The sequence below is a fragment of the Echiichthys vipera genome, assembly GCF_963691815.1.
Source record: "Echiichthys vipera genome assembly, chromosome: 4".
In the NCBI taxonomy this organism is placed as follows: domain Eukaryota; kingdom Metazoa; phylum Chordata; class Actinopteri; order Perciformes; family Trachinidae; genus Echiichthys; species Echiichthys vipera.
In genome coordinates, this window is record NC_139829.1 from 15,177,966 (window position 1) to 15,203,592 (window position 25,627).

Consider the following 25,627-nt stretch of genomic DNA (forward strand, 5'->3'; position numbering starts at 1 on the left):
TCCTCTCCAATTTCCTGACTTTCTTTTCCACCAGTAGGTTCAAGGAAAGTGTAACATGATGTGTGCACTGGTGCAAAAAAATCTAACCAAAGAATGAAAAAAATGTAGACTAAATCCTTATGTTGCAGGATCATTTTTCTTTTTTTCTTAATTTAAATTGTATCACGTAATCATATAAGGTACAATACCAGTGAAATGTAACCCTGTCGGTTCCTTCAATTTGTGAATTTAAAAAAGGGGTTTAGATAAAATAGGAATAAATTTGTGTATTGATATTAAAGGGGGGGGGGGCAGTTCCTTCCCTGCTTCTTCCCAAAGTCCACTGTCAGCTCCTTAGTCCTGCTGCGGGTCGGGTCCTCCACTTCCTTTAGGTAGGCCTTCTCATTGTTCAGTTTATTTTTTTCAAATTGCAGAAACAGAAGATGGTGGTAAATGGCCTTTTCCTGAAGTTAGAAGGGGGCAACCTAAACAGTTGGCACAAACTTTAAAAAAAAAAGAACATTGATGTCTTAAAGGTTGACAAAGTTACATTCATGTCTGTTAATTTCAATCTTGTTCCTCACAAAGCTCATCTAACATGCAGTAAAAAAAAGTAAAGTCTCTAAAAGAATGACCACCCACTCTTAGTTTCATGCGTCCTAATATCTGGGGTAGAGCACTCGCTGAATCTGTCCGTCTGCCTTTTGAGCGTCCAGCCACTTCCCACACTGGAAGATGGTTGTCACTGAGTTGGCTGTGTTGGTCACCTCCACACACTCTAAATACCACCCACAGTTGGAGCTGCTGTTGTCGTGCTCCACTTTGACCCTCAGCAGCTCCCCAAGGTCCAGCATTTCCAGAACAAAGCGGTCCGTTTGCCCTCGCTCGAAAAGGTTGCGGAACTTCTGCCGCAGATGACGCTTACCAGAGTCACCGTTGACGCCATAGATGGTGATGAAGACGTTGGCGTCTGTGCCAGCTCCTTTCACATCCCCGGTGATGACGATGATTTCATACTTGACGGGGACCAGGTTGCGGACTTTGCTAGTGAAGCTCTCGATGGACTTGAAGCACTCAAATGTCAGGAATTGGTCCTTTTTGGCTGCCAGGGGGATTTGTGCATCACAGTGGAAAAAAAACCTAAACAGGAAGGAAGGGTTGGAGTCACATCAACGTGACATTTTATATAACATAATATAACAACATGTATGAGATTCAACTCACTTGTTTCCAAGCTCCTTTTCTGTCACTACCACCTCCATAACATGCCAGAAGGCTTCATTCTTCACCTTCTTTCCGTCTTTTGTTATGTGGCCGATGCAGATGCCAGCAATCTCCCCCAAGTGCTTGGACGAGAACTCAAATGTGTCAGTGGCACCGCTGTGTTAAAAAGCACAAAAGTCACAACTACTAGCAGAGAATGAGCAGGGTTTAACTCTGAACACTGAACAGTTAAATTAAGTGGTCTGTCAGAGAGTTATTTTTTTGTGCGTCTCATGGGATTAGCTCTCCTGAGAGCAGAGACTTGCAGAACAGAAAGTGAAGCTACAAGATAAAAGAGGGCAGAAAAACAAAACATATGAAAGAGAGATTATGTAAGGCCACATAATAGGGTTTTACCGTGAGCCGAGGCACCTAGACTCCCTTTGAAGACCTACCATAAGAACTTCTTTTTCTTATTCTCCAGAACAAACTCCTTGGAACGAGCTTTCCTTCCTTCCAACACAATCCAGGCGTTCTCCGTGGTGGAGGCGTCATCTGTGTTAGCAGTTGTTGTGGCAATTTCATATTCTGTGGAAATGCAGAGAGATAGAGATTGTCGCATTATGTTCGTTTCACATCTGGCAAATGTTTGCAACTAGATAATTAGACAGCTTGTAATTATGCCCACAGTCTTCTATTTTTTTACTAACTGGTTTTGTCACTGAGGTCTATAGAGTCGTTGTTGGCACAGGCCAGCTCCCTCATTATCTGCCCATCATCTTCATTTTTAGCCAACCAGCGGTCGCAGGGGAACCTAAAGTTCTCGTCCATGGCCTCGTCTTTCACGTCAATGTAGTCCAGGTGCCAACCAGGAGCAGGGCCTGTTTACAGCAAGAATAAGTCCATTACGGTTAAGTAAATATTTGTATTTTTCCGTTTCAACTTTTTACAATCTATTGATAAAAATATGTTATGCAGCTCTCCTGTACATTGCAGCTATCAGCTATGGTGGTACATAAATGCATTAAATTGGCTGAGGAACAGAGGAATAGTTTGACATTTTTGTGAAATAATCTTGTTTGCTTTCTTGCCAAGAGATAGATGAGAAGATTTATACCTCTGTCATGTCTTTACGTTGAATATGAAGCCACAGCCACAAAAACTAGCTTTGTTCTTCCCGAGGGTTACAAAATCCACCTCCCTGCATCTCTAAAGTTCTCAAATTAACACTGTATATGTCGTTTGTTTAATCTATACAAAAATGACAGTATAAAGGCATAAAAAACATCATGTTGCAGTATCACAGGGGGGCTAGCCCGAGCTGGATAAAATAAGCTAACCAGTTGCCGGCTCCAGCTTCACATTAGCATACGAACATTAAGGTGGTATATTTAACTTCTCATCTAAGTCCCAACAAGAAAGCAAACAAGGATACTTCCCAAATAGGTCTAAATAGAAAAGAGTGTGCACAAAGGGTAGTGGCATCTCATATAAGTATATTTGAGAGTTCAAATGAATCCTAAATCATAGTTTAACAGATTAACAACTTCCCTTGATAGTACAATTTTATATAATTTTCTCAGATTCAACAGCCGTAGCAAAATAATGTACCCATGCAATTATTTTCCCTCATGTAACTTATTGTTTGACTAGAGGCTCTGTAAAACCACCCTCAAACATTCTGAGATCGAGATCAAAATGATGCGCTCTGTTCCTCCTCACCTTTGTTATCGTGCCACACTCTGACTTTTGACAGTTCGCCCAGACTGAGCATGTCAGTGAATCTGAACACGTCTTTCATTTTACGCTCAAACTTGTTCCTGTTGGTGCTCTCCTTCAGAGGCAGCGTGCCGGTGTCCCCGTACTCCCCAAACACCATCACAAACACATTGGCATCAGTGCCGGCACCTAGAATATCACAGGTATTTACTGATGAAAAGATCTTTGTATTTGCCTAATAATGTTGCATGGAGACTACTATGACATGGATGTATTATGGTGAATAAGCAGTAGGAAAATACATGTGGCCTCACATGTTGTAATACTTTAGTATATACAAGTACTGTGCCACATTTAGCAGTATTTTTGTATACAAAAAGAAGATGCTCAAAAAGGCCAAACATTTTTTTTTAGAAATTAAATACCCATCTCATGTGACCCACCTCCGACATCACTGGTCTGGACTTGGATGGTGTAGGTTGTTTTCTCCACCATCTCCTCCTCATCCACCACAGCTGCCAGCTCACACACGTTCGTCCTCTTTGGCCCTTTTGTCTTTGACAGCCAGTCCTCATAGGTGAACAGATACATCTCCTCTGTGTTCAGGTTCCGCATCAGGATCTAAAAGCATTTATTCAGACATTGATTTACTGTTAAAGTTACACGTTTTCTTGGTTGGTCTGTCATATCTTCTGTTCTCAACAAAAGAACAGAATGTAGATTTAAACTGCTTCCATCAAGACGCAGATCTAATGTGCCCAGATGCAGGACTGACAGATTTAGGAAATCCTGGGTTCCAGTGGCTGTTGGCCTTCTTAACAATTGATAGCACTGTGGTCACTTTAACACCTTATCTTTATCCAGTTTTTATCCAGTGAGGCACTGTTGCACTTTGTTGATTGATGATTGCTAATTGTTGTCCCATGTCACTCATGTCGTTGTGTATGTCATCTCTTTTAATTATTAGCTCTTTGTCATCGCATGTGTCATTATTGTGCATTTTACTGTTGTTTTTGCTGCTGACTGTACTGCAAATTGCCCCTCCGGGGACAATAAAGATCTCTTGACTAAAGATATTACAGACCAACATAGATGGATGATTTCAGGAAAATATCTAACTGCAGTGTTTCTGACCAATACTGTGATTTGCATTTGTTTTTAAATTTGACTACCTGTATTTGTGGTCAACATTGTGTTGAAGAATATATGAGTGAACCAATCACAATCACTGATGAAACACATAAAATAATACAGCTGGATTAAGCATGAACAGGGCGGAACAACAGTTATTATTTTAGCGTTACACTCCTTTAACACTCTGAGTTGAGTGACAACCAAAATTAATGCCACTCAACCGCATCATTGTCAAAATATGGTGCCTACATTACCCACAATGCACCACGACTGTGGGTAGTTAAGTCAGAAATTCTGGTGTGTTATGCCAGTAGTGGCTAATGTAGTCAGGAGTACTTATCCTGAAAGCAGAGATGAGGAGTGGGCTACAGAGGACAAGTACACTGATTTTTTTTTTCAAACTTGTAGTCTTCAGAATGAACTCAAGTTGACACACAATACATCACTTGAGATAAGCCTGTGAATGTTCTTATTTGTCCCTTGAGATAATTTCCTGGACTTTGCACAGCTCCCTCTGTAGTCACAAAAGACTTATATATAGTTAGACTATATAACTTTTTCATGCAGTTTTACTCCTCAAGACCTATAAAAAAGACTTGTAATTGTGCTCCCATAGATGGCAGCTTTGGTCGTTTTTACGTTACCCTATCAAGAAACCAGTCAGGGCGACTTCCAGAGCCATCGATCCGAATCCTTATCTTCTTCAGAGGAGCAATGTCATCGATCTCCAAACTGAATGTGTCTTCTTGGTCCCTTTCAAACCTAAATGTAAATGTAAATATATATACTTTAACATTTTAAAACATCTGGGCTTGAAGTGGTTAAATGATTGTTTTGGAAATACTCTGAAATGCTTTTTTTGAGTTTGATGAGAAGATCTACACCACTCTCACTTCACTATGCTGTCTAACAAGAAAGCAAATAAGTGTATTTTCCAAAAATACAGATCTATTCCTGATCGATACAGTCGGGGGGGGGGGGGATGGGGGGTCACTGGAGGACTGACCTGTCCCCATTTTTGGGCAGCAGCATTTCCTCTGTGCTCCCATTGGCTCCGTACACCGTCAGGAAAATTTGGGTATCAGTCCCTGCATACTGAGTGTCACCTGTGACAACTGTTGCCGAATAAATAACCTACAATATACAGTAATAGATAATACATATAAGTAGGGGACTAATCCTTCTTTTATAGAAAACATACACTGCACCTTTTCTAAGGTTTCATATCTTAGGTGACTCACTTTGCGGTTAATGTTGATCGTGCTGGAGTCTAGCACGTTGAACAGTCTGGCAGTCAGACCATCTCCCCTGTCTTTAGCCAGCCAGCACTTACATGGAAAGATGTACTTGATACCTTTGGTTGGCACGGCAACTGACAACTCATCCACCAACCAGCAACTCTCTGGTGTGACACCGTTATGGCCAAGCTGAGGAGGAGATGGAGGGAGGAAAGAGAAGAGAGAGAGAGAGAGAGAGAGAGAGAGAAATAGAAAGAGGCGGAAGGTAGAATTGAGAATTAATATATCATTTGGTTTTGTTTGATCTAGGTACCAGAAGGCACAGCTAGAATGAATTATTGCTGAGCTAGAATGGCCTTGTTTAAATTTTTAACATCAGTGCATGTGAGGAGGCAGCAGAGAGGAGACAGTTTTCACAGATTTAGCAACAGAAGCAGTCCTAGATTCTCACTTCCACCCTCTTGATCTCCCCTACGTCAGTTCCATAACACACAAAGTGCTCCATGGTGCCAGCTGTGAAGGACGTCTTTCCTTCCGGCAGGTCCAGCCACAGCCGGTCTGTCTCGACGTCACTGGGGCCGATAATGATGACATAGACCCTGGCTGTAGTGCTGGCATCACGCTCTTTCCCAGTGGACAAGGTGAAGTGATAGGGGATGACTGGGTGGAAAGGAATAGGAACAGTTAAAGTTAAACTAATAATACTTATTGGGCTTCTTTCCACGAGATAGATGATTGTGCTGATACTGCTGTATGTCTGTACAACAAATATATAGTTATAGCCAGCAGCTGGTTAGTTTAGTGTAAAGTCTGTAAACAAGGGAAAACAGCTAACCCTGCTCTGTCTGAGGGTTACAAAATCCCCCCACCAGCACCTCTAAAACTCATTAATTTGTTAATTATACTTTATGCTGTTTGTTTAATCCGTCCAAACACAGGAGTCTTGTCGTCACCATGAGATCAGCAGAGACTCCAGAAAGTTCTACATATAAAATAGAGAATATCTGAAATACCAAAAGTTGTTGTTTTTACACCCCCTTTCCCTTTCGTTTTCTTTTAAATTAAGACATATGACATAACGTGTTAATAAGGGAGCTTTTAAAAATGTTTTTTCCCCCTTATTTCAATTCTTTATGATAAGCTAAGCTAACCTGCTGCTGGCTGCAGCGTCATATTTCGTGTACAGACATGAGAGTGGTATTGCTATTCTCATGTAACAACAAATCCCACAATGCTGAACTACTTCTTTAATTTTGAGTTATACATAAAGCTTTGAACTGATAAACCTTAAGATTTTGAATGACCATATATCTTATAGTTTGTACTTTTATTTTTTAAAAAGTTTTACCTGGGTTTTTTTTATTTTATAGAGTATTCTTCCCTGAATTGCTATTAATATTTCAAAAGGTTCCTTTATGTCTGTCTCTGCTGCAGGGAAGCACATTGTTCTCATCATACTCCAACCTCATCTTGGTACACATGAAGAAGAGTTATGGGGCCTTACTTGGACCCTCTTCCACCACTGCCACCTTCTTCTTCTTTTTCTTCTTGTTGGCGTTTCTGTCAAGTCCCAGTTTGGCCTGAAGCATCTTCTTTGAATTTGGATCAACGTTTCTTTCACCTTCATACCCCTGAACCAGACACATACCAGACGAATACTTTACTCATTTAATTCTCCTAACTAATGTTACTGCAGTAGCAGCTAACAGGAAAGTAATAACCATAACCGAAGTTTAACAAACCTTGACGAAGAATGTCCTTTCTATGCGTTTGTCTTCTTTCTTCCTTGACAGCCAGCGTTCACACAGGAACATGTACACCTCCTCTGTTTCCATATCCAGTATCTCTACCTGGTCCAGGTACCAATCTGCCCCTATCATGGAGTTGTCATGACGAATACAAATCTTAAACACTTGGCCCAAGTCCACAGCCTCAATAGTGAATTTGTCCACCTAAGAGACAAAGAGAATATTACATATTTTGATACCTTTAGACACCAGAAGAACTGAAACATAGTGAATCAAACATTTCCTGACATTACCTCTCCTCTCTCAAACTTGTTCTTGTTGTTCTCGGATTTGGCGAGTTTGCGTTCTCCTGTGTCTCCCAGGTCTCCGTAGATGGTGAGAAAAACATTGGCATCAGTTCCCGCTCCGTACATATCACCGGTCCTCACAGACACATTGTACACGTGAGCTGTGATGGAAAATGAGGACGATTTAGACATTTCTGATGTGCACTTAGGTTTCCGCTCTTATGGATGAGTAGCTTCCAATCCAACAGTATGTGTGTGTTCAGCAAATATATTAATTAAGCTTAACAATGAGCTGAAACTGGCTATAAAGCTCCTTCAGCCGAGCAGAGCTGCAGATTCAAGTTTTTCACAGCAGATTCACATTGCTTTGACATTGTCACTTCATACATTATTATTATTATAAAAACAGTGATTACAACCACTTTAAGTAAAAGTATGTAAATATTGTAAGTCTACTTGTACTACAAAAGTACAAATATCAAAAGTAAAAATGCTCTTAATGCAGAAAAACAGCCCTGTGTAGGTAAGTAAGTAAATGAGTATGTAAGTAATTCCTTTTCTGTATGGGCTTACAATACACTACAAACAAAACAAAAGTGAGCAATGACATAATGATAGCGAAATAAATATCATACACCTCCATACATAACAGACAATGTCAGAGCAAATATAAACACAATCCTACACCTCTAGACATTACAGCTATAAAACAAAACTTAGGCACATCTGAGGCACAGACCGTGCCTTTTCACAAAAGTGCCCTCCCACGCTGTTGGTATGCATCTAACACACACTGAGCGAGATGAAACTCTTTGTCTGCAAACAGGTACCAAAGTAAACATTCACCAGACAAAGAAAACAAATCAGGACTTTCTGCAGACATGTCAAGGGAAAGCCTGCACCTGAGATTGTGATATAATGGACAACATAACTGAAAGTGCATATCATTTTCCTCCTAGATCAAACAGGAGTGTGGGAGTGCTTTATTATGTGACGTGGTATTTTACCGGTATACTAATTTTAACTATTTTAATTACTGTTAATTAGTTTGATCTTGCAGTGCATCAGGCGCATCGTTAGACATGGGCATTTGGAGCTATAGCCCCAGATCTCTGTGCCGACTAATAAAACAATGATGATGAAAATAACCCAGTACAGTAGACTTTGATGTGGTTGCATTACAGATGCAACATTGTAGCAGTTAAAACCACAAAATTCTGATGTGTCCACACTGACAAGTGTCTTCAAAATCAAACTTAAAGCAGACTGACTTGCCGGTGTTTGGATTTAACGAGTGAGTCTGTTAACTGGCGACTTTCAGCTGAGTGCCTCTGCAGTCGCCTTAGTGACTGCAGATGATGAAAACAGGATTCTTTTTTAAAAGAGATACTCATAGACTATAAAAAGGAGATACACTGAAATATGTTTTCCTACACCAGGGTGACAGGTACGTGGCTGGTGGCGCACCAGGTCACTTGTTAAATCCAAACACTGGTTGGGAGAGAAATCGTCCTTCGGAGCAGTGATGTCTTCTAGTTTGCACAGTTTCAGGAGACCTGCAGTGGAATCAACCCGGTCCACTTGACATCAGGCTGTTCTCATGTCTCATTCTGGCTGCTGGTGTCTGTGCTGACCTTTCTTAACAGAAACATTAACCTACCCAGTAGACCTACCCCGACGGGAGTCACACATGACCATTGGTCTTTCCTTTCCATCTCAAACTACGTCACAGTTGCATTTTCATCAGCCCAATTTCAAAAAGTTCTCGGGGGATTAAACCCCCGTCTGAAAAGGAAGCAAACTTCTGGGCTACATCCCCAAATGTTTTTACTAGCTAGCGACGTGCCTGAAGTGCATCATATCATACAATTTTATCTTACCTTGTACATATATAAGCAATAAATAAATATAAGAATAAATTGTAAAGTAACTAATAACAAAAACTGTTATTTTCCTTTAGAACTGATGTAGAGGAAATATAGTACAAGTACTTTGAGGGTATACTTAAGTTCATTACTTAAGTACATTACGTAAGTATAATAGTAAGTACACTTAGTTACATTCCACAGTTTGGGATAACCTACTTTCCAAAGCATCCTCCACCTCAACTTCGGTCCTTTTCAGTTTCCCATCCCTGAGGAGTTTCTCTGTGATGATGTCTGAGGGGACCAGCTCCCTCACCGTCTCGCCATCATCTTCAGATTTTGCCAACCAGCACTCACATGGGAAAATGGTCGTCTCTGAACCCTGCCATTAAAAAATTAAAAAAAAAACACATCAAATCCCCAACCTACACCCACCTGTGTCTGTCTAACACTGAAGGAAAGTATATCTGAGAAGTGTAAGAGAAGTGTAAGCCAAAAGGTGTTACATTATTAATCTGTTAATAATCTAATGAAGGCACAGACAAGGAAACTCTTAATGATGTACTTATCTACAGAAGTGTAATCTCAAGTGGATTTCTACTACCTTTCCTTTCCTGAGCTGTCTTCTGATCTCCACTCTGTCAAGGTGCCATCCTGGGTTGGTGCCACTGTTGTCGTGTCCTATCCTGATTTTCTCTATAACGTCACCGACATCCTCCAGCTGGGAAATGACAGCAGTGTTTACAGAGCTGAAGCCACCGTCTTAAAGGATGTATAGTCCGAATCCGCACACTCACCTCCACAATAAACATGTCCTCAGCTCCCCTCTCAAAGTACAGACGTCTTTCTCTCTTATTGACACACAGATATTTCTGCTGTGTGCACACTCCCTTGGCTCCGTACAAGACTATGAACACATCGGCGTCTGTTCCCGCACAAAACACATCGCTGGTGTATACCTTTATCTCATAGGGTACAACTGGGAAATCAGAGGAGAAGGTGACAGCTGTGTATGTGAGATGGAAGATATAAATGTACAATCTAACAATATGGTTAACATGCTCAGACTTAGAGAGGTCACAAACTGCAATTATTCGAGCACTTAATGGCACTTTAAGGAGCCCCCGAAGTCCGGAAAAATTGTGTGCCCAGGACAATACTTTGTAGGAACAAGATAATAATTTGTGTGCACAAGTTAATAATATTTAATGTGAACAAGATAAAAATATATATCCTATTTTGGGTACTTTAGGAGATCTGTAGCACTTGGAGGACATTTACAATTTAAGGGTATTGGCACTGTTAGACATTTACATTTTGTCCAACTCCACCATAAATTTAGGGAGAAATATTTCACATATTGAAAATGTTCTGTTTGCCCCCGTTTTTAATTGATGGCTGTAGTTAGTAGTCGTTTTAATTAGGTCTTATATGCAAATACATTAGATAATTGGTTATTGTTAATTGTTTTTGTAATAAGCAATTAGGGGTTAGAGTTTCTCAAGATGTCATTATAATGAAAGAATGTGAAGTTTTACTTTATACATTTTGAATTCTGGGGATTTATTACAGTTAACTAGATGATGATGATCACCTGCTAGAGAAAGAAAGGGCCATGAAACATGAATAATAAATATTGTACGAACGTAGTGCGTATGTATCTGCAATGTTACTTTTGTTAAAAAACAAATAAAAGTTAAATTTAAAAACTTTAATAAAAGACACTTTATATGACTGCAGCCTTGTGATTTGGGCTGTTTTACATCCAAGTCAAGAAGCTGAATTCTGTTGTGGTGGTGAAGTTTAAAGGAATAGTTCAGAGGGGCTGAAGGAGGTAGTTACAGTTAGTGTATTACTGTAAATGGCAGTAAGGCATACCTCCATTTTGGAAAAGCAGGCATGAGTCCCGACACGGAAGCTAAGCAATGTACTGCTGTGCATGGGGGAAGCAGCTAAATGTATTTTAGCCTTAAAAAAAGCCTCCCCCAAAAAATAAAACAAATCGATTGAGTCAGCCTGAGGACCACCATCTCCTGTGTTCTGTGAAGTAAAATGACTGTTTCTGTGAAAGGAGTCTGGTGACTTTGGAAAAGAGCAGAGATAACGGATTCACTTCCCCTTTCGTAAACTTAAAAGTGGTTAAATTATTCGACATATAGTGAACACTTAAACTGAAATAGATTTTTTTTAGGTGGCTAAAATATGTTCAGCTGTTGCCCCCCGACCACAGCAGTACTTGCTTAGCTTTCATGCCTGTCCTACTGCCTGCTTCTCCAAACTGAGGGCATGCAAGCCGCCATCTATTTTAGGTGACACACTGATTATGGATACAGTAAGTACCTCATACAACCCCACTTGAAAAAATCTGGTCTACTCCCTTTAAAGGAAGGCCATCACAGCGACTCTTGTTAAAGGCTGCATCAATGCCAATGCTCTGACAAGCACCCTTCTTCAGATTGAGTGCTTTAAATACATTTCACAGATAAAGCGTTCACAGTTTCATTTGAGTAAAACTTTGCATGAAGCACTTTTACAGGACGATTTCTCAATCAGCTCAAAGCTACTTTCACTAATGGATTTGAGCCTTTCTTCCATTGCTGTTCACTCACATGGCATGTAGAGTTCAGTCTGCAACTCAGCAGGATAGAGATCCCTCAAAATCGCCCCATCGTCCTCTGCTTTATCCAACCAGCGGCCACATGGGAAGCGTAGTCTCTGACCCTGTGAGGCGGCGTCAATCTCGACCCAGTCCAAGAACCAACCAGATGAACCCCCTGATTGTGAGAAAACAGTTACATGTTCTTCAGTTTAATAAAGTGTACTATTTATTTTTTATTCTGTAGAGTCTTTTCTTTACCCACCTGAGTTGTCGTGTCCAATTCGAAGTTTTTCCAGGTCGCCCAAATCTACCGCCTCCACAGTAAACTCATTGATCATCCCCTGTTCAAACTTATTCTTATAGTTCTTACAAGCCTTAAGGTTGATGATCCCTGGGAGTGACATCACAACGTTTTTAATTCAGACTAGCATTATTCAGTCAACAACATACAGAAAAGGTTGCCACAATGATGCCAGGATGCTGGTGAGTTATCATACCTGTGTCGTCGTTTTCACCAAAAAGGATGGCAAAGACGTTGGAATCAGTCCCTGCATACTTCTTTTCTCCAGTTTTTATTTTGAGAGTATATGTAGTAGACATGGCTGCAAGATAAAATTCAAGTCAGTACTAATCCTCTTCATCTTCATACCAATATGTGAGCACCTCTTTGCTCTTGTCGCCACTGTTTTCAGCAGCACTTGGATAAATACTTGAGCAGGGCTCCCTTTTATCTTGTCCCTCTACTAAGACATGAGCCAGCTTTGAAACTGTTACATTTCTGCTCGAGCCCCAGAGTGCCGCCTGTTCCCTCCTCGTCCTCATCCTTCCTCATAAAGGCCTCATCCACAGGAACTAGCTCTCTTGCAATCTGTCCATCATCCTCATCCACCGCCAGCCAGCGGGTACAAGGGAAATAGTATCTGTAGACCCAAGAAAAACATATGATCAGCACTTGACATGTAATAAAATCACTCTAGGTCTTATAATGACATGAAACTCTTTAAAGCGTACAGTGCTTTCCTATTGATAACTGGAATACTGAAAAAATATAATTGGTTTCACCTACGTTGTATCATCTTTTGTGTCTACTATCTCAACGCGATCCAGGTACCAAGATGAGTAAGAGTGAGAATTGTCATGACGGATCCGTAGCTTCTTCAGAGGACCCAGATCAACAGCTGTCACAGTGAAAACGTCCTCCTGCAAAATACAACAACCGACGACCCTCTTCTGTTACAGACAATACCTTCTTTTCTTTTTTTACATTACAATAAAATAAAATCGAAAATCTGGTAATCATACACACATTGGCCACTTTATCATATATATATATACCCGCACAATATATATGCAGTCCTTCTCTAACATTTATAAGTTCATAATGTTCGGTTTTTAGCGACACTGTCCCGTTCACACAAAGCGATTCAGGACTTTATCATTTGTTAAACACTTAATAATAACAACATTCAATACAAATAAAAACAGGAACTGAGGAAACACCAGAGGAAGGATAAGAATTAGACAAAAACTCTAACTTGGTGTACACCAACATATAATACTAATACTACAACAAGTAACGCACACTAAAGCAGTCATTTCTAAAGCCAGTCCTTTTTTATACGGTCGCCAATCAGCAGAGTAAATGTAAAACAACAAATATGTGAATGAAATTTTCTAATTAAAATAGAAGAAGAGACGCTGGTTAACCTAATCCTATACCTCTCTCTTCCCGAAAATTTGTTCATGCTTTCTGGCTGAGATTGTGCCAAGTGTGACTTCTGTGATTCCCTCACTCTTGATCTTGTGAATTTGGGACGGATTTTGGAAATTTTTTGAAAAATGTCAAATCTGACTCTGCAAAGTAACTATAGCTTTCAATTGCATCACAACCGAAATGTAGTAAAGTAAATTCTAGATCATCATAAAGTGGAACTACTCAAGAAAAGTACAAATACCTCAAAATTGTACTAAAGCACAGCACCTGAGTAAAAGTACTTGTTGAGTTTCCACAACTGAGAACTGTATTAACAGTATAGTGCATTCAGTGATTTCTCCATTTAATAAAAAAAAATCTAGCTACTTGCTTTTTGAAATAAATACAGTATCTGTGGCTGATTTTGTAAATAAACATTCCACCGAATAAAAGAAGGCCATTGTTGCTTTTGATCCGTGGACACTGGGTTTGTGTTCCAACAGAGCCAGGCGTAATGTAGAGATGAATAATTCACGGGTTTGGATTAAGTAATGAGTAAAAGTAGGACATGTTCAATGACTCAGAAGACTCTCCATAGCTCCTCTAAGTCACAGCTGGCTTGCCTGCAGGAGAGTTTGTAATCCTACCAGAATACGCTGCCACCCACACCTTGATGCAAGGCTCATGTTGCGTGGAAGTGTTTGAGTCTTTAGAGCTGCTAGATCATTTTCAGCAGGATACCCTTCCAGGAAACAGGTGAAAATTTACAGCATTCATTAAATATTTTTTTTGTTTTTGAGCTAAGGCTCAAATAAAATGTTCTACCTTTTCCAGCTAGGAAATGACACCATCGTTTTTCTTAAGCTCCTGATTTACGGTTCCAAGTTAATTAAAGAATCATTGTAAATATGTGTCAGTCCAATATAAATAATGTGTTTTACCTTTTTTATGAACCACAGTGGAACATTTTCCCAGCATTTGTCCACTTTTCTGTTTACAAGTCTAATTCATTGTCTTCCTTTTATCTTTAGCTGATTTAAAAAGTCATCTCTTTGTTCACCCCATCATACCTGCCCCCGCTCAAATTTGTTGAGGTTGTCAGAGTTCTTCAGATAGCGTTCTCCGGTGTCTCCGTTTTCTCCATAAATATTAATGAAGACGTTGGCGTCGGTTCCAGCACCCAGCGTGTCACCCGTGAAGACGCACACTTCATAGGTGTTGACTGTTAGACAATACAACGGGTGAATTACTAACACCTCTTTAACCTGACACATATATGGGCCAGGAAACTGTGTCAAATCAAACCATGCATGACTACAACATCAACACATATTGAGTTCTCGAACAGGGAATTAAGTTGCATATAAGTTACTTATTCCTCCTGAATTCACCCATGCATAAATAAAAGCTCACTGAGCTATGGGTGGTGGTAAACCAGCTTGTTATTACTGTATGTTTCAAATATTGGAAATTCTTTTTTTTTGTGTTACTTTGGGAGCTCTTTGGCTGCTCAACTGCCAGGGAAGTTATATATGAATGGACATGTTTGAAGCCCCTTGCTTGACACCGAGATGTTCACAACTTTTCTCTCTGATGTCAAACATTACAGTTGTTTATATCTATTTTGTACCTTCTAGGTCTTCTGCATCCTCTGGCAGCAGCTCCACCACCAGCTCGCCATCTTCCTCTCCCCCGGCCAGCCAGCGCGAACAAGGGAAATGGTAAGCCAGAACCACTTCCTGCATCTCCTCTCCTTCCTCCTGTTCCCCATCTTCCTCATCTTTTTTCTTTTTCTTCTTCTTTTTCTTGTCCTCCTTTTTCTTCTCCTTGGGCACCAATGCCATGATTAAATGTTTGACGTCCACTGTCTCCAAGAACCAGCCGGATCCGATCCCTGAGCCATCGTGACCGATGCGGATCTTGAAGATCTTCCCCACATCTTTGGCCTCTATCTTGGGATCAGTTGCAATGTTTTACATCTTAACTCTTTTCTTTGGCACTGGATTTAACAAGATAACACTGAAAGTATGAAATCCAAGCTCTGATACCTTGAATATTTCTGTGAATTTTCTCTCATAGTTGTTGGATCTGCTTTCGAGAGTGATGATCTCTGTCTTCCCCTTGTCGCCGTAGATTTGGATGAATACTCTGGCATTGGTGCCAGCAAACGTCACATCTCCAGTCACTACTGTTATCTCATAGTTAATCACTGAAAACACAGGTCACACAAATGATTTCTGCTCAGTGGTATTGTAAAATGCATTCTTATTTGGTTTTATGTGCATTACTTATTTACTTGAATTTAATTTACTTAAGTTATTTACTTACTTTATTAATTGTATTTTTAGGTTGTTACAAAGTCCATATTTTTCGTCCTAAATTCTTTCATGTTTAAAAGTAAATCTGACCTCATGTTGTGTCAACATGGTTAGACACAGACTCAAAAACTTTCATCTGTCATTAACGTTTTCGTTTTTCAGATCCCTCAAAAGCCATTTGACCATTCAAATCCACAGGTCATCATCCAAACAATCTGATAAACTGATTGATTCACTTAGTCACCAAGCACAAATAACTTTATGACAAAGAGATGCAGAATTCTAAGTATCATAACACAGGTTATGGCCTACCCTCAACAAGTCAGATAGTAATATTCAGGTGCATGATGATGACAGGGATGAAACAGAGGATGAGTACAGCACATAGTGTGGTGCCAAATGCAAGAGTAGAAACAGCTGGGTTCCTCCAGTGGAGAGAGGAAATGAGAAAGAAGGAGCGAGAGACAAAGCAACAGCATTTTGTCTCATATTGTGAAATTATGCAACAAATATAATTATAAAACACAGACTAAAGTGTGCAAGGTTTCTGTGTGATGAAAAAATACAGACTCAATTTACAAATAACTTTAGTCGCACTAAGTGTGTGTGTGTGTGTGTGTGTGTGTGTGTGTGTCTGTGTGTGTGTGTCTGTGTGTCTGTGTGTCTGTGTGTGTGTGTATGTGTGTGTGTGTGTGTGTGTCTGTGTGTCTGTGTGTGTGTGTATGTATGTACATTCTTCTAATGGTGTGTGAGAGTATGAATGTTGCCTACATTGTTCCATGTCGAGGATCTCGCTTGGATAAATCTCCACCTCTGTCTTGCCATCAGCCTCATTCTTGTCCAGCCAGCGATGACTGGGGAACATGTAGTGCTTCCCATGGACTGGAACCACAAGCTGAACGCTGTCCAAGAACCAGCCGGCACGCATGCCTTCGTTAGTGTGGCCAATCATCAGACGGTTGATCTGGAATCATTTTAAATGGATGACACTATTTAAACTGGATTAAAAAAATATATAAATATATATATACAAATGCAGCCCCATCCTTGGACTCTGTATATCTGTATATACTAATGACTTTTACTGTTAAGTTCCTGCAAATAGATCTCCCTTTTCATGCTGGAAACCATATCTATGGAAGAAGGTTAAAAAATTTTGAAATTAGTTCTTAGCTAGACCAATATTGATGGTAATCTTCTGTAATATAACTTCTGTAATATAACTGCTTGAAAGTAAATAACTTGAGAACTTGACGGCACATATTGTTAGCATGGGTGACCCTGGAATGGACAGAACCCCCAAAATCTTTGACTGTGTGCTTTCCTCCCATGTTACCTGTCCAACATCAAAGGTTTCCACTGTGAAGACGTCAATGCGAGCGGTCTCAAAGTAGTTCCCCAGGTTGTTGTCAGAGACCACCAGCATCATCGTACTGGTGTCGCCTTTCTCTCCGTAGAGCTTGACAAACACGTTGGAGTCTGAGCTGCTCCCAGGGATGCTACCTGTCTTTATTGCAATGTGATAGTCGACGCCTGGCACGTTCAGAGAAACAAACATAAGCATCAGGAAGTTTAAATTTAAATGTTAGAATAAAACTCACTTACTGTAAAGACGCTGTCCATCTAAGAAAGGCACTAATTCTCTGACAATCTGTCCGTCATCCTCGTTGCGATCGAGCCACCTGCATGGCACATTCAATGAACAAACTGTCATCTATTACATACACACACCTGTGGTTTTAACAACTGTTCAGCAGAAGTATTACTGAATTATTATCATGGCATTCACACTGACACTAATGCACCTGTTGCAGGGGAACGCCACAGCCTGGGCCTCAGCCTGTCCTTCCTCTCTTACAATCACTTTATCGAGGAACCAGCCGCAGCCTCCACCTTTGCCATCGTGCCCAATCCTCACCCTGTGGATCTGCCCGATGGATACTGCCTCCACTATGAACTCATCCAACTGGAAATACAAAAAACAGTAAGCATTGTCACATTTTGATACATTCTAATGTAATGTCCAATTGAGGATATTTTAATCAGCAGATAAACCAGAAAGAAACAAAAACCAAGAAGCAAATGAAGAAGGAAAAGACTGAAGGTTTCCTTTTGATATTTCACGAAGGTCGTGTACTGAATGTACCCACGTTTCCTTTTTCAAACTTGTTGACGTTGTTTTTGCAGTTGACCAGCTCCCGATTTCCAGTGTCCCCATTGTGTCCAATCAGATTGAGAAAAACAGATGCATCTGTGCCGCTGCCGCCGATAGTCCCTGTGCAAACTGTCACTCTGTATTTGATCACTACAGAACAAAATGACACAATTTAATCAGGTTTTACATTCTCCTCTATATCAGGCAAAGCAGATTTTGATTTCAAATGGTGACCACAGGTGCATACCGGGCAGCGGCTCAGTGATGAGGTCTCCTGTGGCAGGTAGTTCCCTCACAACCTCGTTATCATCTTCATTTGTGTCCAGCCAGCGTTCACAAGGAAATCTATACTTCTCCTTTGTTAATGTCTTCATCATAGTTGCCTTAAAGGGAAATTCCGGCGTAAAATCACCCCAGGGTCTTTTTCGGCAAATACACTTATCAAATAAGCCATTGTGACAATTTTTTTCATGTAAATACTATTAACGGAGATATCCCAGAATGTCGCTAACAGTCGCTAACAGCCCAATGTGGCTAACACTGATTAGCTTGGGGCAGCACGGAAAAGGTATTAAACGGCTTTTTAACCACTAATGCTACTCAAGATAACACCAAGCCTCTGCAGTAGCATGATAAGAGTCCCTACCCATTAACCGAAGCATCAATGGGCTCTTTCCTTATGGATTGCATTTGGTAATTGACTTTAATGGACTTTACTATGAGAGAAGCTGGTACCGGGGCCAGTTGGTAAGTCTTTCAAAACACTCTTTTAACAAACTCTGGGTTCACTGAATACATTGTTGGTGCTTTAGTGAATGTGTAATATTCTTATCATGCTAGTGCACAGTGGTTAGAGCAGTCGCCCCATGTAAAGAGGCTGAAGGTCCTCGAGGCAGCGGCCGCGGGTCTGGTGGTGCCCTTTGCTACATGTCTCCCCCTCTCTCTCTCACCCTATTTCCTGTCTTTCCTATATAATAAAGGCTTGACAAAACTGCCAAAAAAGAGGTTATAATGTGTTCACCGTGCTGCCCCAAGCTAATTGGTCACAGACAGATAGACAAACACACAAATAAACTGCCTCTGTATTAGTTACCACTACAGTAGGTGTCTCTAGAACACACACACACACACACACACACACACACACACACACACACACACACACACACACACACACACACACACACACACACACACACACAAGCTGAAAACAATAACAGCGTCACTATCATGTAAAGATTTCACAGCTGTAAGAAATTAGATTTCCTCACCTTACTGAGATGCCATCCTGCAAAAGGATTTCTCTTTTCATGCCAGATACGGAGTTTGGTCAATTTTCCCAAATCAGGCAGCTCAATCTGTAAGATAACATCAAGATCAAAAGTTTCCTAAGAAGCCTAATTTTCTGTTTGCAAATATGAATGTGCGTGTTAAGGTATTAACTTACCATAAACCTGTCCACCTGTCCCTGTTCAAAGTTGTCTGTTTTGTTGTCCAGTCTGATCTCGTCGCTCTTGCCTTTCTCTCCGTACACCTGGATGGAGATATCTGCATCGGTTCCTGCACTGGGAAGGTCTGATGTCCAGATCCACAAGGACCAGGGGTGCTCTGAGGAGAACCAAATAAAATCATCATCTTTGGTTTAAGAATAAATGTAGCTTCTCCTTTCTCCTGTGCTGCCCAGAGAGCTTAATAAGCTATTTTTGTTGTTGCTTTTACACATTTGAGGCCAGCAGTGACTTTAAAGATGCAGTTTGTGGCAAGAGGGCTGCAGTTTGATTACTTTATACACGTATTTCAATGGAGCCCTTTATGTGCTTACTTTGCACGCCAGCTCGATTGGGATAACATGAAAATGTATCTTGTCTGGTTTCAAGGATTTAGTTTGGAGCAATCAGTGTCCTATGAGAAGCTACTGGCAGCTACAGTATGGCCGTGGTTTAGGTGTGTGTGGCAAAAGCATCAGTTACATCAGAACTGGAGAGTATTTCTTATTTGAAAGAAGAGCAAGGATCAGCACTGAAGGATTTTCTTGATGGAAAATACGTCGACTGGCTTCAGCAAGTGTTTGATAGGTTGCTGGTACAATCACCTGCCAGGTGTTTTTTTGAATGTTCCTGCCCTTTTCCAAACAGTTTTCAAGGACATCATCTCAGATGACTCTGTGTTACAAACCAATAATTAATACAAGGCAGTAAAGAATATTTACTTTTTAAATTTGTGTGGCGGGAAAAGAATTAAGCTAATGCACACATTCTACTGTACTTTTGCAGACCAGCAGAAAACAAATATAGAATATAAAAACTCACCATTTACCTTTTTTTGAAAGAGATATGGGACTTCATTCCACAAGCAATATGAAAAACAACTAATTAAAATTACAAAGTAGAATAAAGGTAGACTACTTACTTGCTGAGTCATTATGCAAATGTCTGATATATATCGTGAAGCTTTCAATTGAGTTTTGAATATGTTTGCTCAATGTTTCAGGAAATAAAATTGAAGATTACAGTTTTTACTGCTGCTGCAGACTCACTGTGATATTGACATTAAACTTACTCTTCTGTCTCTTCTGCCTGAGTGAGACCATCTCATAGAGCTCTCTCTCTATCAGCCCATCTCCTTCCTTCTCATCCAGCCATTTACTGCAAGGGAAGGTCTGCTCTATCCCTGTGAACGGACAGTACACCACCACCTGCGAAAAACTTAGATTCAGAAATTTAACTCAAAGTAAATTGCTAAATTGCAGTGTCTACGTGTGTGTGTGTGCATGTGCATGTGCGTGTGTGTGTGTGTGTGTGTGTGTGTGTGTGTTTGTGTGTGTGTGTGTGTGTGTGTGTGTGTGTGTGTGTGTGTGTGTGTGTGTGTTGTGTGTGTGTGTGTGTGTGTGTGTGTGTGTGTGTGTGTGTGTGTGTGTGTGTGTGTGTGTGTGTGTGTGCGAGTTCAATGTACCTTCTCGCAGTACCATCCAGCACTGACTCCGTCGTTGTCGTGTCCGATGGTGACTCTGCTGAGGGGACTGAGGAGCGCAGAAATCTCAACATTGAAGATGTCCGTTAGGTCCCGCTCAAACTTTCCTTCCTCTAAAAACACCTGGAAACAAATAGAAGAAAAGTTAAAGGAAATGGTGGTTAAGCCACTGTAAGACAAATGTAATTTAATAGTTTTGGGTAGTGCAGTGCGAAAACACCACAGCGACCACAAAAAATGCCATCGAAGCGAAACAAAAACAGTCTGGATAATTACTAGAACAAACATTACAAGATTAAATTCAAGGTCTTTATTGACTCTGTTTCATACTAATGAAAGCAACTACAACTACGGCTGCAGCCGTGCCTGTTTTTTAAATGAAATACAAGATGTCTACTCTGTCTAGATTATCTTCTCATCACCTTGCCACTGTTCTTCATGCCTTTCGAGCCGTGCATCACAACGTGGATTTTGGAGTTGGTCCCGGCACCTCGTATATTTCCTGTCACAATCTGGACGTTGTACACAATACCTGGTAGGTACAGTTACATGTTAGGGTATCTGCCAGCAGGTCACTATGGTTCACTTCACCTGTACTCCCTAAGGAGCTGAGCAGGAAGCAACCTGATCTAAACATTGATAGCCTGACCCAAGAATTAATGATCACACAGTGGGCCTCTGGCACTCCTGACAGAACACAATAATCATGAGATCCGTTTCTAAAAATGTTATTTTCATACAATCCTTTATGCTATATTTTTCAGAACAAGCAAGCAGATAACTATTCCAAAGTGAGGCAAATAAATTGGAGGAAACCAAGTGTTAAGGTTATTTTTCATCTTTGTCATGACTACATTTACGGACATGAGGACAAGTGTATGTAAGGCCGTTTTTCCAGCCCAATTGCATCTCCCAAATTCTCACCTGTGGGCTGACTCCCCCCCACCAAAATGTCTCTCTGGATCTTCCCATCATCTTCATCGATGGCAAACCAACGATTGATTGGAAATTGATACACTATTTTGTTTCCCAAATCATCCACAACGACCTATGCAAAAAGGAAATAAAAAAATCAGAACATAAACATAGCCAATATGTAATGGAGGTTTGTTGTACATTATGAAAAGTTGCAGTAAAGAAAATGTTCTTTGAGATGAAGCTGAGGCAGTAATTTTGATTGGTCACAATAGAATCCACATGAGCTTTGATGGCAGCACGTGTGAAATGATAGGCTGATAGGATTCGTTACTGATGCCACTGCTGATCTTGTGTCAGTCTAGTGTCAGTCTGTGACCAACAAATACAGACTCGTCTGTCTGTTTGTTGTAAGGCAATCCCTTAATGGATCATGGTTTCCCTTTACACAGAGGGTAGAATGACGACAGGTGTGTCCTGTGTGTGAGCTTTAAATGAACTGATCTCTGAGTTTTGCACGCTGTATGTATTGGGGGAGCAGGGAGATGAAAAAACTGAGAGGATATATCACATGTCTTAAGTAACTCTGCAGAGAACAAACTGAGCAGAACCAGGTAGAGTACGATTCTATGACAGAGTTTTGTTTTAAAACAAGCTTCTGTAAAACCTTTACGTTACACATGGTGTAACAAATCAAACTAACACATTATTCTTGAGAATCAATGCATTCAGCATTACAGATTGATTCATTTAATTTCTGGCTTGCGAAAGAAAAAGTCTCGTAAACATCACTATTTTTTTTCTTACCTTGTCCACAAACCATCCTGCGGAAGAGCCTTTGTTATTGTGGCCAATTGTGATTTTCCTCACTTTGCCCATGTTTGGTGCCTCAATGGTGAACTTGTCCTCTGTGCCCTTTTCAAAGTTATCTTTGTCGTTGTCAAGTCGCCTTTCACCTTAAACAACAAAAGAATATGTCAGATAGATCCTGATTCAAACTCAACAGGAAAAGAATCAACTGCATTGATGCTGGTATTCACTTTGGGGGAAACTTCGTCATGCGAGCATGTGTTACCTGTTGTGCTGTAATTTACCTGTGTCTCCAAACTCCCCAAAGATATTGATGAAGACATCTGCATCTGTTCCACTGCCTTTTATGTCCGCAGTGAAAACACTCACTATATACTTATTATCTGGAAAATTAAGACCAAAAGCTTGTAAAAAAATTTTAGAAATCAAATGTTGTTTTTAAAAAATAAATAAATTAGTATCTCAACCACAAGCAAAAACTGAATAAAAATAAAAACTTGAATTGCTTTTTATTTATTTATGACCGTGTTCAGGCTGATTCACCTAATAAATCACAGAAGGAAATGGGAATACTACAAACACTACATTTCTAAAAAAAAAAACAAGACATCTGTTGTATAATACTTGGATTATTATTACACATATCTGTGTATACATACATTTGGGAATATCCATGGGGTCCATACTACCCAGCAGGTCTCTGCAATAAAGGCAGTCTCCCTCCACCTTACTGAACCAGTTGTTACAAGCAAAGTAGAACCTCAGGTGAGGCCTGATCACATCCGTCACCACCACTCTGTCCAAGAACCAGTTGGGGCTCATGCCGGTGTTGTCATGCTCAATCCTGAAGCAACAGATCTTGATAAATAAGTCTAATGTTTTTTTGCAAATTAATTCAGGGGAGGAAACACATCCCTCTAAATCTGATCCAAGGCTTAGGTCGAATTAAAAAGCTGCCCATACCATGTGTGCTATACTGAAAAATATTCAATAGACTGGATCAGTTAGGAAATGTCTAACGTACCGTATCTTTTTCAAAGGCCCAACATTGTGAGTTCTAATTCTGAACACATCAGTTTTGGCTCTTTCGAACGCTGTACGACTCCTGGAATCACAAAATGGTAAACATTTTAGTCTAGCGACCCTGAATTTCAGCATCTTGTCACTCACCATACTCTTAACTACAAAATAAAGGCAATACAATAAAATAAAAACAGGAAAGAGTTTAGTAAATCTAGAAAAACAACAACATTTACCACATGCATAATTCAAAATGAAACACAAATGCCTGGAAAACTTTTGGGGAAATCATGCAGCCAAATCACGCTGTGCAAACTGATTAAACATTAAAATCACAGCACACAGATTGTTGTCTGAGCAGCCATTCTTTAACAACCACCAACTCCACTGCATTAAGAAATAAATACCTCTTTTCTGTGCTGTTAGTGGAGAAAAAAAAAGAAAAGCTTTGAGTTCAAGCACAAAAAGAAACTCAATCAAATATGGGGTCTAACTGGGTAAGGCAGTAACTGAAGCTTCTGATTTATTGATGAATACAAATACAATATTTGTCCTTTATTTGACCAATTTTTTTTACTTTCATCAAGTACAGATAAATACCTTTAAATTAAAACTCTGTTAATCTTGGAAGGGGACTTACTTGCTAGCCAGGTGGACTTTGGGAGTGATGCCATATTCTCCGAAGAGAGTGATAAACACGTTGGCGTCAGTGCCTGCTCCTCTCTCATCGCCAGTGACGGTCACCACCTCATACACTGGAGGGTTTAGTGACATAATAAAACTTAGAAAGCAGATGTACAGTATAAATACAGCAGGAGGAGGCATGTTCCAATTTACATGTGGGCAGGATTGTAAGATACAGTAGTAAACATATGATAGGGTCGTGCTGATCATTTAAAAGTTGTGTGTTAACATTGAGATTTTTGCATTTAACAGCAAGAGAACTTTAGAGCACTGTGAAGACGCCCCTCATTAGGATGTGAAACCACCATGTGTAAAGATAAGTGAGTGACAGGTGTCTGTTAACATATTGATGATACATGGTTGGTACTTCACTCAGTGTAATGTTACCATGAACATCAAATCAAAGCATGGGCCCATTTCTACTGGGGCCACTCATAATCCCGTAATTACAATTAAGCATTTACCTCTCCTCTGGGTGTCAGATGTCTTTCCTCAGACAGAACTTACATCAAATTGTGCTTAATGGCATAATTTCATGCTCCATCTATAGATTATTTTAATGCCAAAGTTTACCTCCTAACCTCCGCTTAAAAGAGAAACGTTGCAATTACCTTTCTTTTTGTGATACTCATCCTCGTAGTTCTCCACTTTTTCTATCTGGTAGTTGCGAAGCTCATTCTCATATATTTCAACGTAATTTTCAACCTTCTTCTTCTTTCCTTTTGTCTTCTTGGTGTCTTCATCACTATCTCCCCCTTTCTTCTTCTTTTCTTTCTTTTTCTTTTTCCCTTCTTCTTCATCACCAGCTGAATGTTCTTCCTCTTTCTCCGAATCCTTCTTGGATTTTTTATCCTTGCCCATCTTATCTTTGACCGAGGACTTCTTTGATCCTTTCTTAGTGGTCTCAATCACATCAGGGAGTTTTCCTCCTCTCTTTTTACTCTTGGAGTCATTGTTGTTATCCTCATTATCAGTATGCTGAGAGTCATTGCTCAATTCATCTTCGCTCTCCTCTTTGGCTTTCTTCTTCTTCTTTACTTTTTCTTTATCTCTCCTTTTTTTCTTGGTGCTCCTCACATCCGGCACTGATGTATCAGAGCTGTATCCTTCTTCATCGCTGTCTTTGAACTTGTTCTTCTGCTTCTTTTTCAATCTTCCAACATGATCTAACTCACTCACCAGCTTATTTTTCTTCTTGGGGTTTGGCTCCTGATCCTCTGAGTCCTCCTCGTCTACACCTTTGGTTTCCTCTTCTGTGATCTGTCTTGTTTTTTTCTTTTTTGTGGGCAT

General features: G+C 40.2%; 1 protein-coding gene across 1 annotated transcript; it reads right to left on the minus strand.

The window, feature by feature from the left end:
- Nucleotides 1-638: 638 nt before the first annotated feature.
- Nucleotides 639-25,627, minus strand: loxhd1b (lipoxygenase homology PLAT domains 1b; the record flags this gene model as incomplete). Its single annotated transcript, XM_083913081.1, has 42 exons — nt 639-1,119; nt 1,204-1,359; nt 1,638-1,770; nt 1,893-2,063; nt 2,905-3,090; nt 3,345-3,522; nt 4,680-4,797; nt 5,042-5,169; nt 5,277-5,462; nt 5,725-5,933; nt 6,778-6,904; nt 7,016-7,225; nt 7,315-7,469; nt 9,393-9,555; nt 9,778-9,894; nt 9,971-10,152; nt 11,783-11,947; nt 12,035-12,163; nt 12,270-12,374; nt 12,547-12,692; nt 12,839-12,972; nt 14,536-14,687; nt 15,096-15,417; nt 15,514-15,674; nt 16,555-16,747; nt 17,120-17,316; nt 17,389-17,465; nt 17,589-17,749; nt 17,934-18,088; nt 18,186-18,321; nt 19,210-19,296; nt 19,386-19,546; nt 20,498-20,633; nt 20,891-21,031; nt 21,331-21,440; nt 21,833-21,956; nt 22,631-22,779; nt 22,918-23,016; nt 23,293-23,477; nt 23,658-23,768; nt 24,294-24,408; nt 24,949-25,627. 42 exons carry the CDS (start codon nt 25,625-25,627, stop codon nt 639-641), a joined length of 7,230 nt encoding a protein of 2,409 aa, XP_083769207.1.